This window comes from Spermophilus citellus (genome assembly GCF_964194105.1).
Source record: "Spermophilus citellus genome assembly, chromosome: 6".
NCBI lineage: Eukaryota > Metazoa > Chordata > Mammalia > Rodentia > Sciuridae > Spermophilus > Spermophilus citellus.
The window spans coordinates 123,696,151-123,715,599 of record NC_138187.1 but is presented as its reverse complement, the minus strand read 5'-3'; the positions used below and the strand labels follow the sequence as shown (position 1 = coordinate 123,715,599).

Here is a 19,449-nt window from a genome sequence, read left to right as displayed (position 1 = left end):
ATAATCATACCACCAACTGAATGCTATGATGCCTACACATTTTCCCCACCAAATTAAGAAGTCCATTGCATTTATTTTTTATTTATTTTTTTTTAAAGAGAGAGTGAGAGAGAGGAGGGAGAGAGAGAGAGAGAGAGAGAGAATTTTTAATATTTATTTTTTAGTTCTCGGCGGACACAACATCTTTGTTGGTATGTGGTGCTGAGGATCGAACCCGGGCCGCACGCATGCCAGGCGAGCGCGCTACCGCTTGAGCCACATCCCCAGCCCAGTCCATTGCATTTAAAATCAGCTTCGAAGAAAGTCTCAGAACATGGGCAAAATACAACTTCTTAGCCAGAATGTAATATGAATAGCCTCTGGTCAAATTTCCTTGACTCCTTTCTTTCTCAGTTCTCATCAGAACAATTTTTACAGTCCATTGTGATACTGGCATTCTGGTCTTTTGAACTCACAGTAGAATGGCCCATTATATTCCACTGTTGGGAGGCAAAAGGTGTGACTTATGTTGTCAGGGGGAGAAATAAAGAATGTCCATGCGCTTCTGCCCTTTTCAATGCTTAATCACTCAAATCACTAAATACAATTTCACTCTATAGGTTCTTTTTTGTATTAATTTTTTATTTATAAATGACACAGAATGCATTATACTTTATACATATAGAGCACAAATTTTTTATATCTCTGGTTGTATACAAAGTATGTTCACACCAATTCGTGTCTTCATACATGTACTCTGGATAATGATGTCCATCACATTCCATTATCATTTCCAACCCCATGCCCCCTCCCACCCCTCTGCCCCATCTAGAGTTCATCTATTTCTCTCATGCTCCCCCTTCTATAGGTTCTTAATCAAGAAAATGACAATCCTTAATGCTAGGCATAATCAATTCACAGAGAACAATTCTAGATTAATTCTGAGCACTGCAAACACACTTAATCTGATAGGCTCATGACAGACATTTCCCTCTACATGCTAAGATCAAAAGTCTCAAGCCTTAGGCTTTAAGTCCAGCAGATGCACACTTACTCAGACTATGGTGATCAGATCAGGAACCAAGGCAGGCTTCTCCTGGGGAGGAGCTGATGGCCGGTTGAGGAGAGGGTCATAGGGAGAAGTTGCAGTTCTCACCAGGGCCAAGATGTGGCTGTAGAGTTTGAGAGTGGTGAGGAAGATGCAGAGGATCAGGCAAATTATGAAAAGAGTTAGGATGTCAGTCCAGGTCTTCATTAGGCCCTCCAGCATGAAGGCTCCGTGTCGGCCGGCTGGATGTCTGTTCATTTGCTCCATCATTTACACTAAATCTTGGGGCTTCTGACCACCCTTTCATCCCTATCTGCTGCCACTGGATTTCTCAGTGACGTCATTTGCCCTGGGGTTAAAGCATTTGGTCTTGTGGTACCCACCTTGATTTTCTTGCCTCTCCCTCTTATCGGGCAAGGAGCATATGAAAGGGACTTCACTCTGAGCTTGCCAGGGTGGGGAGAATTGACTTGTTTATGTCAGGGCTATGCCTGATGATCATATTGGAGGGCTCCATAGGCGTGAGACTACAGGTTTCAAAGTGGAGTTTTTAAAATGGAGAAGCTTGGGCTAAGGCCTAAGGCCTAAGGCCATCCTTATGTCCACTTACAATCTAAAGCTTTCCCAGTTTTTATCACTAACCTTTCCAAAATTCTTCCCACAAGTTTCAAAAAGCTCCAAAAGCTTCTGAACAACATAGTCAGGTTAGTCACAGCAAGAGCCCCACTTCCAGTACCATTTTCTATTTTGTTAGCTTTGTTGCTGTTGTGATCAAAAGACAAGAACAGTTTTAAAGAGGAAAAGTTTATTTGGGGGCTCACGGTTTCAGAGGTCTCAGTCCATTGACAGCTGGCTCCATTTCTTGTGGCTCAAGGTGAGTAAGAATATCACTGTGGAAGAGTGTGGCAAAAGAAAGCAGGTCAGGACCTGGCTAGGAAGCAGAGAGAGACTCTCCTCATCACAGACAAAGTATGTACTATAGATGCACACTCCCAATGACCCAATCCCTCCAGCCATACCCCACCAGCCCATAGTCATCACTCAGTTAATCCCTACCAGTGGACTAACACACTGATTAGGTAAGATTCTCATAGCCTAGTCATTTCACCTCTAAGCTTTCTTGAATTATCTCACACATGAGCTTTCAGGGGACACCTATCATCCAAACCATAACAGAAAGCATATAATTATTTAATTTGATCAAAACTTTCTTTATAGAAATCTTATTTATTTTATATTTTGATTACATGTACTGTTTTTATTTAATGGATTTAAAAGCTTATGCTTTGAGGCAGAATCATTTTTAAAGAGGGGTATTCTTAAATAGATCGATTAAGGCTGCTTTTAAGATAAATTTTAAGCCAGGTGTGGTGGTGCCCATCTGTAATCCTAGTGACTTAGAAGACCAAGGTGAGTCAGGAGGATACCAAATTCAAGGCCAGCCTCTGCAATTTAGCTAAACCCTGTTCCAGCTGTTTAAAAAATAAATAAAAAGGGATGTAATTTAAAGGGTTAAAGTGCCTAATGGGTTCAGTCCCTCAGTACATGGAGAAAAAGAAAAGAAAAATAGTTTAACTTAAAGTCTGTGCAGTACAGGGTGTTAATACAATATGACAAAATATAGAAAGTCGAATGAAAAGTTAGTTTTATTCAACAAATGTCCACAAGGTGGCACCATGAGAACTCTGTCTTACAGCTAACATCATTCTAGACCCTTCTGTGTTATATTGGTTATATTGTTAATATTGGTTTACTCAGCTTAAAGACATTCTTTTTCCTTTTAAGTGCTTCTTTACCCATCTTTATTTTATTCATTGCCCCTTATTAATTGAATTTTCTTTAGTGGGAAAGCTTAAATAGGGAAAAAGAATAGTTCCTTTTTCTAATGTTAAGCACAAATGAGAGAGAATATGTCAGTATGTGTAAGTATATAAGAACAAACAGATGATGCAAATCATAAGTATTGACTTTTAAAAACCCAAGGCTGTTGAGAATACTATTGGATATTAGATGGTTAGGGGTCATATGGATTAAATAATAAAAAGTTCATAAAATGTTGAAGGAATCAGAGTTTTAGAGTACAAGAAACATTAGAGATGATATAAATAAATCCCTTACTTTACAACTAAAAATTTGGAGTTTCAAAGGGTTTAAACCATGTATCTAAAGCATTGCAGGTATTTGATAACACTCCCAGAACTAAATTTTGCAATTCAGATTTAATTTTATGGCAGGGAGGATACATATGTGGTATAGAAAGTGCAGTGTGACCTCCATGACCACTGGGAGCAGTTTTGAAATGCTAGAGTCCAGAGAAGGTTATAAAGAGTAGCAGAATGAAAGTTCTTTGGGTAGAAAGTGAAGCCAAGTGATAGAGCTTTATTGTTTATGATAACAGTATTAGGTTGTAATTATAATTCATACATTGTTTTGTGAACTTAGTTTTTCACCAAATGCACATCAGATATTGATGCTCTTTTCATAAATTTTCAAGGGTGAGGCATAGACATATCCCAAGGATGTTTTTAAACATGTGAAACATTAAGGAAATGGTTCTTGTTAGTAATAGTAGCTATTACTAAGTGACGAATGTGGCAACAAATGCAAGAATCTCAACTAGATTAAGCTTTACATGTAGGTTATCACTTAAAATCATATTTGTTAGGGCTTCTTAATGGAAACTGATCTCTGTGTTTTCTACCTCCAGGTAACTTCTGTTCTGCTGGTTAGATGTCTTGCTTTGTGTGTGAAGCATGAGTGATTGCTACTAGGACAAGTAGAAATTCCCTTTGGTTGACTATGGCAATATTTGAACCTCAGAGTTTAGTGAAGGTTATCAGCTAATAGTAATGAGGCCATGTATTTTATATATAGTCACCCATGAGAGCCCACCTGTTGTACTAAAGGAGACTGATCTCTTTTTACAGATGGTCTTCAAATGCGGATTTCTGATAGCTTATAGTATAAAGATTTTTTTCCTGTGACAGCTCAACCTTTCCCCCTGGGGCCTGTCTTTCAGAGTTGGTGTCCTAGACAGATTTCGCTATACTGCCCTACTCTAAGCAGTTCAAAGCACAGAGGTGAGGGTAGGTAGGTGAACTGGGATGCTAAATAAACCCCTAGTTGTCTGTAGCTGCTTTTTAACAAGTCACCTGGGGCCCTCTAATAGCCCTGTGACTGGAATCTCTGTGATATGAACCTGGAGGCAGAACACTTTCATAGAACCTTTGACTTCCCCCGCTTGCATCACTTCCCCCAAAGGCCTAGGTTTCTGACTTGATGATGTTGGTGAAGGAGACACCTTTTACTCTTGTGGTGGCCTAGAGGGCCCCTGTAAGGATGGATTGACTTCAGGTTGGTTTAACTTTGACATATATTCTCTGTATTATATCAAGTATCAGTGGTTGCCCTGCCTAATCTTGCATGTTTCTTTTACTTATCTAAATAGAGACCTTATTATTTGCTTGTTGCTCCCCATATCTTACTTGTTAACTTTCTTTGTGGGTTTTAGTCTCTGTGTGAAATTTATGTATAGCTTTATGTAAAACAAGTTAAGCTATAGGACCACAGTTTCTAAGAATTGAACAAACACTGTATTAAGCTTATGTATTTAGGATATAAGGTGAATAAACTAGGTACTGAATATATATATGTGTATATTCATATATGTGTGTGTGTGTGTGTGTATATATATATACACACACACACACACACACACATATACATGACATAGCTATAAAAGCAAAGGGAGTTTTAAAATGTGTTTTAATAAACTTTTTATCAATATGACAAAATACCTAATGTAAACAATTTATTAGGAAGAAAGGTTTATTTTGGCTCATAGTTTCAGAGGCTTTCGTCAATGGTCAGTCAACTCTGTTGCTTTTGGGCCTGTGTCAAGGCAGTTTAACATGGTAAGAGCACATGGTGGAGGAAACTGTTTACCTCATAGAGGCCAGGAAGCAAAGAGATGGGAAGGGGCTAGGATCCCAGTATCCTTTCCAAAGATACACCCTCAGTGACCTAACTTCCTTAGTGGTAGAGTGTTTGCCTAGCATGTTTAAGGCCTTGTGTTTCATCCTCAGCACTGAAAACAAACAAACAAACAAACAAATCATCTCTGTGAGCAGGTTGGGGAATATTTCATTGGTAAGAATGGAATTTAGGAATTGCTCAAATATGGAAAAGAGAGATGTCCACAAGTAGTGCAAGATGAATAGTGGCAGTGAGTGATCAAGGAGATGTGGTAGGGTTATGCTTTTCAAACTTGGTCAGGTGCCGCTTAACAGGAGAAGTAAAGGAATAAGGTAGGCAAGGAGGAGCAATGTCAGGAGTAAACCCACCTGTCTTTGTAATCACATCTGCCTTCTTTTTAAAGTTTGGAATTCCTTACCACTGGTTGTTGGAGGACCCATATTTTATAAATAATGTTCATATAGCTTTATTACCAAATTCCCACTTTTTAACTCTTGCAGCATCTTTTTTTGATATTTTTCAGATACCAAGCTTAAGGACTTTGCACACAAAGAATTGTGTGAAATTCTGTATTATAGAATCCCTGTGATCTTATCATACAGAGAAAAATTACTATTAATACTTCGTGTATCTTCCTAGTCTGTTTTTTTAGTCTTTGTTTTCCAGTTAGAATTATAGTATCCATACTATTTTGCCATTTGTTTTTATATATCATGAAAACATTAACATTGAAAGTCTTCTACAACATTATTTTAAAGCTGTATAATAGTTAATCATAGGGAGGTATCATAATCTATTGTTAGGAATTTGTTATCTCCAATTTTTCACTACTTTTTATGAGGAACATTTTTATACATGGATCTTTTTGCATATCTCTGATTGATTTTGGCATAAATTGCCAAATTTCTTTCGTGAAAAATATAAGCAGTTCTTGTGTCTTTGATATGCTTTGTTAAATTGTCTCCCAGAAAGGTTAAACCAGAAATCAAAATTTTTGTTTCTCTTTGTTTTCCCCAATTTGGCTTAAAAAAAAAAAGAAAAGGAAAAGGAAAAACAAAACAAAACACCTTTTCATAACCTGTTAGTATTTTTGTTGATGTTTGCTTGCCTTTAAAGATTCTTCATTTAAAACTAGGAAGAATTTGAGAAGTAAACATTTTATGTATAATATTTATTTACTTAGTTTTGCTATCTGACTTTCTCCCTAAATGTTTTACTTTTCTGATCTAATTTCATTTAATTATGATTCCCTTTGCTAATAAAATAAGGTTGCAAGATAACAGGAAGTATTTCTATGTTCTTAGATTTTTGTGGTCAAAAGCTGAGAAACTGAGTACACATAACTTTACCCCCTTGCCCTTTGGTATTATTGTTCTTGTTAGAAAGGAAAATGCAGCAAAGCATGAAATAAAACAATGTGATAGATGGTATGAAGGTTACAGTGACAAGACACCAGAGAACAGACAAAAGATCTGTAACACAGCATTTCCTTCCTTTTGTGATTAGTTGTATAAACCAGAACATTTGTTTTCAACTAAATTGTGTATTAGTAGATTATCTAGTCCACTTGGTATCATTAAAGGAAATAAATTTGCATTGAAATACATAAAACATTAAAAAGCCTAGTAATATGAATAACTTTTAAGATTGCTATAAAAGATTTTGGTTATGGAGTATTGCCTGTATAACTGAAATGTCAGGGAACTGAAATGATCTTCACTAGGTCCAATGAATTCCAGTTGAGATTGTGGGCTTAATGGAATCTGTTGCTTTTGGGGAACAGAATTAATACTTAGTGCGGATTCTAAGGTTTTCTGGAAAAAAAAAAAAGAAAACAAGGATATATTGTCAGGGTGCCAAAGTAGTGTCTAAAACTGATTTGAAAATTTAGCTTAGCTGCCAGTTATATGTTTTTACTCTAACTTACTTTATTTGATGTTAAGTAAGCAATTTGAGTTTATAATAGAGGTTGGCAAACAATGGCCCATATTTTCCTATGGCCTATGAGCTATGAACGTTTTTTACATTTTTGGTTGAACATATTATTTTGTGATGTAAAATTATATGGAATTAAAATTTCAGTATCCATAAAGTTTTATTGGAATAAAGCCATGCTTATTCATTTATATGTAGATGATGGCTGCTTTTGTGCTTCAACAGCAAAGTTGAATAGCTACAACAGAGATCATACGGTTGGAAAAGCCTAAAATATTTTCTCTTAGACCCTTTATAGAAAAAAAGTTTACTGATCTCTGATCTTACATTTGTAAAGTCTAATCCACCTTCAGTTTTTTTTATGCATTCATATTTTTTTTTTTATGGAAGGTCCTTAATATATTGCTTACATGAGAATTCCTATCCTAGTCTCTGGATATAGAGAATTCCCAATTTACAGAGTGGTTTATTTGGAATATTAGGAGGAAAAGTGCAGAGACTTCAGTTTTGGATTTCCATCTTTAGTTTTGATTTAGCATTTAACCCTAAGGAAATAATTTTTTTAAATGTATTTTCTTTTCAGAGAAACTTAGCAGTTAATATTCAATTGTGATGCAGGTCTCATAGGCGTTCCTAAATTCTTTTTTTTTTTTTTTTTATAAAACACAATTTGTGACTCCTATATTATGCTGTAGATCTGAGGCTCTCAAAATGTGGTCTTCAGACCTCTGGGTATTCTTAAGGTCTTTTCAGGGGCTCCACAGGCAAAAATATAGAAGAGATAATAGTATTAGTACATTCTAATGCAAAAGCAGTGGGGGTGAAACTGCTATGTCTAGGCATGGATCAGGACAGTGATGCCTGACTAAGCAGTAAACATTGCATATACTTGTAGTAAAACCAATGCTGATTTTTCTTAAGAATGTTTTTGATAAAGCAGTGAAAACTGTTAATTTTATTAAATATCAGCCTTTGGGTACATGTCTTCTTGAATATTCTGCGTGACAAAAAAGATACATATAAAGCCCTTTGCATACTGAACTATCAGTATGTAGTGAGGAAAATCATTTGTGTAGTTTTTGAAGTTATGAGCCAAACCACTTGTTTATTTATTTTTTAATGGGACACCATTTTGCTTGAAACAACAATTGATAAACTATTGTTATTCAAACTTGTACACTTGGCAAAGTTTTTCTTGAAAGTGATTGAAGTAAGCTGACACTTCAAGGAAAACAACTGATAGTGTTTACTGCCAGTGATAAAATTAGAATTTTCAACCCCAGAGTAAGAGTTTTGGATCATTTCTGTTTGCTACTTTTGAGTTTGACAACTTCCATATACTTAAAGGATTTTCTGATGAGATTGGTGATGGTATTAACAATTATAATTATTTTGGATGTTGTAATAATGAAATGTGGGGAAAACATTTGGAAGATCTGTGTAACTCAGTAAACCAGTATTTTCAATTTGTTGTCACAAACTTAAGCATGGGTAAAAGATTCATTCAGTATACAAGATAGTCGAATGGATTTGAATGTAATAAAAATGGACATTTCATTGATAGAATCTTATGTTTCACAGTACAGCTAGATTTAAGAAACTATTGCTTGTGGAGTTTTGATGTCTTATTAAAGAACAATATACACAGTAATCTGAAAAGAGTACGAAAACACTTGTTTCTTTTTCAATGGTATATCTATGTGACATTTTCTTCATATCTTTTGACCAAAAAAAATATGACAATAGATGGTATGTAGAATCAGATATGAGAATCTATTCATCTTCTCTTAAGCTGGACATTAACAAGATTTTCCAAAATCTTCTCTCAATAGATATTTTTGTTTTGTCACATAGAAGTTATTTTTCATAGAATTTATCAGTGGTCTTTAATGTTTTATTTAAAAGTATTACTCAGTCTTTCTTAGTATCAATACAATGTTAGTAAGTATTTAGAGATACAATTCACATTACCCAAAAGCTTTTTGGAATCACCATTTTTAAGAATGTGAAAGGAAGTTCCAAGGCCAGAAAGTTTGCTGTCTGTTCTTGTAGAACATGCTTAATTTACTATGAAATTAATTAAATGGGAGAAGAAATTCTTGCTTTTAAATATTAAATAGTTCAGTAGAATTTATTATTCATTTTTTATTTTTTGGTCTGAAAACTAAGGTACAAATATAGTCCAGCTTTGTTTCTAAAACAGACCAAAACAAAATAGTCTAAAATTTTAATTCTTTTTTTTAAAATATTTATTTTTTAGGGGGCTGAGGCTATAGCTCAGTGGTAAAGTGCTTGCCTCGCATGTGTGAAGTACTGGGTTCAATCCTCAGCACCACATCAAAGTAAATAAAGATACTGTTAATTTACAATTAAATAAATATAAAAAATTATATTTTTTTAGTTGTAGTTGAACACAATACCTTTGTTTTATTTATTTATTTTTATGTGGTGCTGAGGATTGAACCCAGGGCCTCACACGTGCTAGGCAAGCGCTCTACTGCTAAGGTACAACCCCAGCCCAAATTTCAATTCTTTTAAAAATCTTAATAGCGTACATTTTCCAGATGTGCATGGGTACCTGAAGGCATACCTAAAGATGCATTATTTAATCATTATATAATTTTTATTTAATTGTCATGGTGGTTATAATTTCATGATAGTCTATTATGGCTCATATGCATTAACAGTTTCTCATTTAGAAATTTGCCCAATAAGTAAAATTTAAGGAACTTCCTCTTAGTCACATAGTATATTTTAAGAACTGGTATTGAAGTACTTTTGTGGTATGACTCCAAAACTCTTACCCTTTGTGCCTTATGATAATGCTGTTGTTTACAGCAGCTATGTGTGCAAGCAACAGTTTTCAAGATCTTGGTTTTGATAACAAGGCTAGATCAAGGCTTGTCTTCAATTTTAGTTTGGTGATTAAGGTAAGCAAATTGTTTTCCAGGGTTATAAAGAGATGGTATAAAAGTGAATGAACTACGCTCAAATAAATTGCTAGACACTGACTTCCATCAGTAAATTACAGCCTTCCTAATTGAATTGGATTGTATGAAAAAATGAACAGCTAGAGTGATTTGTATTCTTTTGGCTGATGCTCAATTTAATATGTTTACTATTGTGATCATATTTCTAGGCTTCTCCAGTGACAGTGATCTGATATCTCTTACTGTTGATGTGGATTCTCTTGCCGAGTTAGATGATGGAATGGCTTCCAATCAAAATTCTCCCAGTAGAACTTTTGGTCTCAATCTTTCTTCGGATTCTTCAGCATTAGGGGCTGTTGCTTCTGACAGTGAACAGAACAAAACAGAAGAAGAACGGGAAAGTCGTAGCCTCTTTCCTGGCAGTTTAAAATCTAAGCTTGGCAAGAGAGATTATTTGGAGAAAGCAGGAGAATTAATAAAGCTGGCTTTAAAAAAGGAAGAGGAAGACGACTATGAAGCTGCTTCTGATTTTTATAGGAAGGGAGTTGATTTACTCCTAGAAGGTGTTCAAGGTACAATTTTATCTACATTAATATGTTTTGGCATGTTCTTATGTTGGTATGTGGGGGAAAATGTACATATAACTATATATTCTGTATAATCTTATATAGGAACAAGAATGAAAATGAGAAATTACTGAACTTCAAGTGAGATTATCGGAGGTACTTAACTCTATACTTTGATCAGTTAATCTACAAAAATGAGTTTTTTTTTTTTTTTTTTTTTTTTTTTTTGTGGTGCTGGGGATTGAACCCAGGGCTTTGTGCATTTGAGGCAAGCACTCTACCAATTGAGCTATATCCCTAGCCCCCAAAATGGGATTTTTTTTTTTTTTTTTTTTATGAAGTCAACACATCTCCAAGTCTCTTGTACAAATAAGAGTTTTTTTTTTCTTACTTGACTGCATTGTTCCTCAGAAGTATTCACAGAGATTCTCTAGTGCTTTTACTCTCAATGAAAAGATAAAATAGGCTTTTAAACCAAGAGCGTAAAAGGTTCTTGGATTTGCCTACCATGCTGTTCTTTGGGAGTTTAAAGAGGGAATTAATTACAAAAAATCTGCTCTGATGTTCCGGTGCTATGTGCTAAAACATCCTTGGTATTTAATTGACATAGATAGAACACATCAGAGTGCCATCTTTTTGTCTAAAAGTTATCTGCATTTAATATTGAACACTTCATAATGTTACCACTTGATGGCACCAGAAAAATAAAAATCGTTGCTTCAAAATGAGAATTTCAAATACATATCAACCAATAACAAAAAATATTTCACTTAGTTACTTTGCTGGTTATGGTGGTTAATTATTTCTCCATTGGGACTTGACACTAATCCTACTAGACCTTTGTCTTAAGGAATTTTAACTATTTAAACGTATTTCTCCTGTTTAACATGTCTGTCTGAAACCATAGTATCCAGTCCTGTTCTGGATTGGGTTTTATTGTTAATGTGCTATTGAATCCCAAAAGTTTAAATAATTGACTAACTGCTTTTAGTCCTTTTTTTTGTTTATTTATAATATGATAGTATTATTCATTTCTTATTTACTTACTTTCTATGTTTTTACTAAGCTGCCATCTTAAGAATTCTAATATTTTAACCCATATATAAAAGAACCTCTGTTTCAATCCTGATAGCTGTACATTTAACTCTAGTCTGTGTATTCTGTTTAAAAGTCTACCACCTAATAGACATGGACATTATCCTTTAATTTGTGGGAAAATTGGGGGCTCTAGCTTGTGAACTTGATTTGACATTTATGCTCAGAAAAGATGTTTCCTCGGGGAAAGTTTGTTCCAGGGTTACTGAAACATCATTAGAATCAGTAAAAAACCAATAGATAATTTTAATTTAACTCTTTTTATAACAGTTATTCCTTTGACCTTGGTTTGGATTAGCATGTTTATAATAAAAGCAGATAGAACACAAAAGTTATCTGGATATCTGATAATCCAGAGAAAATAATCTTTCAGAGCTATTTAAAAACACTTTACACAGAGATTTTGGGAGCTGGAAAATTTTGTTACTTCACTACTAAACTATTCATCCTAAAGGAGTTTATCTGGATTGTTAGTAGATCTGATAAAGGTGGCTTGATGTTTTTCTTCTTTAATTGGAGTTTGTGCAGCTGAGACTAGATGCAAAGCACAATAGCAGTGGTTCTCTTTGCCAATCCAGCAAAGAAGCACGCCTGCATAGTGGTAACTTCAGATTCTCTTTTTGAACCTGACACTTCTCTTATTCCTTAATCTAGAAATGGCACCATGGACTCTCAGGTTTTTATGGACTTAAGAGAGAAAATCTAAAAGTCAAGGTAGAAGGAGTCAATTGAATCTTTGGAGAGAATACTAAAGTACATACCATCCTTTCATATCCATCTTGTTACACATTACTACAAGATGCTGATATGGTTAATCTGTATTCTCACGGTGGGCTTCCTGGAATAGTTGTGATAATGTATAGTGGCAAATGGACTGCATAAAGGTGTTAATGAATGTTTAAGTAACAACTCATCTATTACATGCCTGTCACAGTAAAAAGGTGTTTTTCTTATGTTATTTTTAATCTTCAGGTCAACTCCCTAAGCTGAACCATGTCTGGTCATACTTGTGCTTTGTCTAAAGGTACCAAAATTTAGAGGGTGCAGACATTTAATATAATGATTCTAAAAGTTTGGCACCTATTTAGCAAGAATAATTATTTAAAACAGGAAGCTACCAGATGGTGAGCATTGTTAGTAATACCCATCTGTGGGCTACATTATGAATTACAGAATTGATTTGAGAGCTGGTTTGGTGTAGTTTGTTCCAGATGCCAAAATTGCTTGTTTGTAAGGTAGTTATTGTAATCCCTATTTTACAGGTGAAGGAACTAAGACTTGTATAAATGAAGCAATTTGCTCAGGGACACAGCCAGTTAGAGTTGAGCCAGAGCTTTAATCTAGGTTTTCTAAATCTAAATGTCTTCTTTCCACTATATTGTGCTACTTCTCACACATTATCCCCTAATTAGATAAGTTTTTTCAAATGGAGAAGCAGCAATTCTCCAGTATCAAATATGCTCTGTTTTGAATATAGTTACGGTTTAGGTAGGAGGTGTCCCCCAAAACTTCCTGTGTTAATGCAGTCATATTTAGAGGAAAAACAATTAGAATATGAGAGCTATAACCTAATCAGTCCTTCCTAGTTTGAGTGGACTAAACTGGTGGTAACTGTAGGAAGGCTGGGCATGATGGAGGGAGTAGGTCACTGGAGGCATTCCTGGAAGGGCTCACCTTCCCTGCAGACCCTTCCCCTTTCCGTCTCTGCTTCCTGGTTGCCTTGAGTACTTCTCTGTCATGGTGTTATGTCTCACCTTGAGCCCAGGGTAGTGGAGTTATTTGACCTTAGGCTGAACCTCTGAAACTGTGGGCCTAAATAAACTTTTCCTCCTTTTAAGTTGTTCACGTTAGGTAATTTGTCATAGAAAATGAAAGCCTAATATTCATTCTTTCCCATCGTCCATTGTTTATTCACCCAGCTACCACCAGGTTGATCATTTAGTAAGCATTTATTACTCACATGTATCAGACTCTGTGATAGGGAATATAAAATGTTTTTTCTTGTGAAAATATAAAATATTACTGAGTGGTGAATCTTCAAAATGAGATTTTTTGTCAATTCAATAGTATGTTAATAAGATCCATGATTGTGTAGTATTTATCTCATTGAAAATATTTGATAGATGTGCTGCTTTAGCTATCCGTGTTACTTTTTTAAAATTTGGTAAAAATGCCAAGATCTTCTAATCCTTTTCTTCATCTTCATTGTCCTCCTTATTTGTTCTTTATCCTCCTGTCCTCTTCTCTTTGTTTACATTGAAATCTCTTACATATGTTGTGATGAAATTTATAATGAAAAGACCTCCTACATATCATTGATGCTTAATTTTTCTTTGAAAATTTTATTGATATTTTTGAATACTCAGCTTACAGGTGCAAACCATTTTTCTGCCATTCTTATTCTGTTAAATGGTTTAATAAGCAACACCAAGCCATTTTTCATAATTGCCCTATTCCTAGATAGATGTGTGCTAGGTTCTTAGGGCTATCCATACATTTTTCAAAAACTGACCTTGTGTGTTCAGGAACACTGTATCATTCTGTGTTTCTCATTGGGTCTTGATTAGTCTTCCTGGGTGAAACCACAAACTCATGTCTACTTCCATATTTCTTTTGAGTCACTTAAACTAGTTCCAAATTGAGCTATACTTTGCAGGGTTATTTCTAGAACATGTTTAGTCCCTTTAAATGTGGCTAGTCTCTGTGTACTCATAATAATATATAGTTAAGTGCTGTATAAAATAGCTGAGACCTTTGATTTATTCTTTTGAATAAGAATTACTCAAATATTTGGAAATGAACAGAATAGTCTTGTTTGCTTTAGAATGGATGGACCTGAGAAAGGTTATCAGTCTTGGTTTGATAAAGGGAAGAAAGTCATATGATATTGTATTGTTGAATTTCAGAAATGAAAAATCACAACTTTGAGGTTTATTTGAATTATTTACAGTGTTTGTTAACTCAGAAGGTATTGTGAAAGTATTTTCTAGTTGACTTTAAGTTATTGCCCAATTTGGCATAAGTCCAGCAAAAGTAAGAGCTACATTTTTAGTGGATGATCGTGGTGTGATCATCTTGCCTTCAAATGCATTGACTTCTAGCATTTTTAAATTTATGAACCCCTTTGAGTTTTTTTTTTCAGTATTATTCTAACTATTTAGGTCTCCTTGACAGTTCATATAAATTCGAGAATTACTTTTTCTGTTTGTATAAAAAAAGGCAGTTGGAATTTTCATAGAAATTATATTAAATCTATAAGTTTTGGGAGTATTGCTATCTCTCAACAATGTTAAATCTTATCTATGAACACAAGATGTCTTTTAACTTGTTTATATCTTCTTTAATTTTCTTCAGCAATTTTTGTGGTTTTCAGTGTATATAAGTTTTACCTCCTGGATTAAATTTATTCCTAGGCATTTTATTTTTTGAATGCTATTGCAAAAGGAATTTTAAAAATTCCATTTTTCTCTTCGGGGCTGGGGATATAATGGATATAGTGGTAGAGTGCTTGTCTAGCATGCATAAAACTCTGGGTTTGATCCCCAGGACACCACACACACACATACACACACACACACACACACACACACACATTCTCTCTCTCTCTCTCTCTCTCTCTTACTCTCTCATATGTGCGCACGTGCACATACACACACATACATAAAGTAATAAAATAAATAAAAATTTTGTTTGTTTCTAACGTGTATTAGTTTAGCTGGGGTTTGTATGTTGATCTACGCAGCAACTTGTGGAATTTGTTATTAGCCCTAGTTGTTTTTTATTGTGGATTTTTGGTTTCCTATATATAGGGTAAGGTATCTGTGAATATAGATAGTTTTGCTTCTTCCTTTTTAATTTGAATATTGTTTCTCTCTTTTTCTTGTCTAATGCTCTGGCTAGAACTTCCAGTACAGTGAAGAATATTCAAAAAGCAGGTATCCTTGTCTTGTTCCTGAACTTAGGGGTAAAACTTTTAATCTTTTACCATTGAGTATGAAGTTAGCTATTGGTCTTTCGTAGGTGTCCTTTATAATGTTAAGGAAATTCCATTTATTCTTAGGTTTTGAATATTCCATCATGAAAGGGTGTTGGATTCTGTTAGTCGATTTTTCTGCATCAATTGAAGTGATTATCTTTTCCCCCTTTTGCTTTATTAATATGTATATTTATATTGATTTTCTTATTAAACCACTCATACATTTCTAGGATAAATCACATTTGCCATAGAGATTTATATCCTAAATTTGAGTCCTATTGTATGTTTTGGTATCTCTTGGTATCTTTTATCATTGTCATATAGTTGGAAAAGAAGGACTGCTCTTGGAATCTGAATTTTTCTGTCCATCTTCATCTGGAGCTTGAGATTATTGAGATTTTGTCAAAGAAGCACTATAAGACAAATTCAGAATGTTTCTGTCTGAAAATTCCCACTGCCTTTTAAAAAACAAGTTATATTCTTCACTGTAATTCAGTTAATTGCCTTAGTTGGGAATTTTTCAGATCTTGACAGTTTTGAAATTGGCTAGAAAAAAGCATTTTAAAGAACTAAAATTGAGTTTAAAAAAATAGATTTGAAATAATTTAAGTTTGCCACTTACCCTTCTGTCTTTCCCTCCCATCAGCATTCTGATTTTTCCTTTCTTTAGTTGACCCAACAGAAGAAAGCAGTTACTAATGCAGTGAACTCAGAAGAAACTGTTTCATAGGTTCAGAGAGAACATTAGAGTCTCTATTCTTGATGTTCACGAATGAAAAGAGTCGCCTTTTAAATTACCCTGTACTCAGATCAGTCCTTCTTTTAGGTTTTATGTTAGGCTGGACTCTTTCAGTTATGCGTAACAAAAACCTAAGCAACTCAAAGAAGCTCAACATAGAAAAGAGTGTTTTAGCTCACAGAAATTAGTGTTTCAGTGGTTACATACAGCTTGATTCAGGTGTTCAAGAAATGTTACCTGGGCTCTGCCTTTCTGTTTGTTGTCTCTGTTCATACCATGTACTTGGTATTCCCTTTCTCTCATTTGCTTCTCAGGATCCTAGGAGAAAGGGAGCTTTCTGTAACAAAGGCCTCTGGGAGGATTGGCCAGGCATGAGTCTTGTGTTTCCACCTTTGCCTTTTTAACCTAGTTAGGCATAAGTTATGTGGTCATCTCTGAGAAGGTGGACAGAACTATCTGTGATGAACCACATGAACTGAACATAACATAGAATGTGGGAGGAATAGACCAGTACAAGAGACAAACAAATTAAAATGTCATCTTTTACTTATTGTTACTGACTCAACAATGCCATTTATTATTTTTCTCTCCTTGCCTTTAAAAAATATTGCTTTGTTATTTATGTGTTTTCTCTTATATGTTTCCTGAACTATAATTCTCTAGAGAACAGGCATCATAGCTTTTTCTTAAAACTTTTAAGTGAAATATAATTATATAAACAGAAAAGTACATATCATATGTGGTGTAATGTATTTTCCCACAAGGAAAGCTCCCATGCAACTGGCAACTGGATCAAGAAGCAGAACTTGATCAGTACTGTAGATGCGTCCTCATCTCCCCTTCCAGTTTCTCCTTCTCTGAAGGTAGTTGTTATCCTGATCTCTTAATAGCAGAGTGGATGAGATCTGATTTCTTCTCTTTGTTGTTCTTTGCATGGCTGGGTTCTCGTTTCCTTCTTTTTGCTTCAGTCTTTCACTGCCACATCTTCAGAGGTATGGCTCCTTTTCATGTGTCTGATTCTTTCCCAGGAAGAAAGCTTTACCAAGCCTCTTACTTGTAGTTCCACTCAAGTCCAGGCCCTTCTTTGTAAACTATGCTTCCGACTGATAAGTTGCAGCCCGTGTTGCAAAATACTAATATTTTGGCATTTAGTTGGACTGACTTTCTAGGGGTAGTTTTTTAAAAAATTTTTTTATTAGTTGCTCAAAACATTACAATGATCTTGACATATCATACATTTGATTCAAATGGGGTACGTAATCTTTTTTTTTATTGATTGTTTAAAACATTACAGAGTTCATGATATATCATCTTTCATACATTTGACTCAATTGGGTTTTGAACTCCCATTTTTACCCCAAATACAGATTGCAGAATCACAACTGTTACATACTCACATTATTACATAATGGCATATTAGTGACTGTTGTATTCTGCTACCTTTCCTATCCCCTACTATCCCCCCTCCCCTCCCCTCCCCTCCCCTCCCATCTTCCCTCTCTACCTCCTCTGCTGTTGTTCAATTCTCTCCCCTTTTCCCCCCCTCCCCCTTGCCCCTCATAACCTCTTATAATTTTGTGTATCATTGAAGGTCTCCTACCATTTCCATATGCTTTCCCTTCTCTCTCCCTTTCTCTCCCCCCATTCGTCTTTGTTTACTGTTAGTCTTTTCCTCATGCTCTTCCTTCCTGTTCTGTTCTTAGTTGCTCTCTTTATATCAAAGAAGACATTTGGCATTTGTTTTTTAGGGCTTGGCTAGCTTCACTTAGCATAATCTGCTCTAATGCCATCCATTTCCCTGCAAATTCTATGATTTTGTCATTTCTTAGTGCTGCATAATACTCCATTGTGTACAGATGCCACATTTTTTTTATCCATTCATCTATTGAAGGGCATCTAGGTTGGTTCCACAGTCTAGCTATTGTGAATTGTGCCGCTATAATCATTGATGTGGCCATATCCCTATAGTGCGCTCTTTTAAGGTCCTCAGGGAATAGTCCGAGAAGGACGATAGCTGGGTGGAATGGTGGATCCATTCCCAGCTTTCCCAGGAATCTCCATACTGCTTTCCAAATTGGCCTCACCATTTTGCAGCCCCACCAGCAGTGTACAAGTGTACCCTTTTCCCCACATCTCCGCCAACACTTATTGTTGTTTGACTTCATAATGGCTGCCAATCTTACTGGAGTGAGATGGTATCTTAGGGTGGTTTTGATTTGCATTTCTCTGATTGCTAGAGATGGTGAGCATTTTTTCATGTACTTGTTGATTGATTGTATGTCCTCCTCTGAGAAGTGTCTCTTCAGGTCCTTGGCCCATTTGTTGATTGGGTTGTTTGTTATCTTATTGTTTAATTTTTTGAGTTCTTTGTACATTCTGGATATTAGGGCTCTCTCTGAGGTGTGAGGGGTAAAAATTTGTTCCCATGATGTAGGCTCTCTATTTACCTCTTTTATTGTTTCTCTTGCTGAGAAAAAACTTTTTAGTTTAAGTAAGTCCCATTTGTTGATTCTTGTTATTAACTCTTGGGCTATGGGCGTCCTATTAAGGAATTTGGAGCCTGACCCCACTATATGTAGATCGGAGCCAACTTTTTCTTCTATCAGACGCACCGTCTCTGATTTGATATCTAGCTCCTTGATCCATTTTGAGTTAACTTTTGTGGATGGCGAGAGAAAGGGATTCAATTTCATTTTGTTGCATATGGATTTCCAATTTTCCCAGCACCATTTGTTGAAGATGCTATCCTTCCTCCATTGCATGTTTTTAGCTCCTTTATCAAATATAAGATAGTTGTAACTTTGTGGATTAGTCTCTGTGTCCTCTATTCTGGGGGTACGTAATCTTAATCTTATTTTTCCACATGTACAGATTGCAGGATCACATTGGTTATACAGCCACGTTTATACATAGGGCCATACTAGTGTCTATTGTATTGTGCTGCCCTTCCTATCCCCCCTTCCCTCCCCTCCCCTTTTTCTACCCAATCTACTGTGACATGTTTCTCTCTCTTTTTTCTTCCCCCTCACACCATCTTATATGTAATTTTGCATAACAATGAGGGTCTCCTACCATCTTCCGTGCAATTCTCTAGGGATAGTTTTTTCATGTGTTTTGGTTTAGGTCTTCTGTGTCCCTCTATGACCCCATCCCCACTTCAGGGAATCCCTTAAGCTTTTTCTTCCTGTTGTCCACATCACTGACCT

General features: G+C 35.4%; 1 protein-coding gene across 7 annotated transcripts in view; it reads left to right on the top strand.

Annotated features, from left to right (window-relative positions):
• The window catches only part of RPS6KC1 (ribosomal protein S6 kinase C1), a 213,201-nt gene that overhangs the window by 71,839 nt on the left and 121,913 nt on the right, over window positions 1–19,449 (top strand). For all 7 annotated transcript variants that reach the window (XM_081300200.1, XM_081300203.1, XM_081300199.1 and 4 more), the window contains one exon: window positions 10,077–10,439. In XM_081300200.1, coding sequence (XP_081156326.1) covers window positions 10,077–10,439 — 363 coding nt within the window. The remainder of the gene's footprint in view (window positions 1–10,076; window positions 10,440–19,449) is intronic.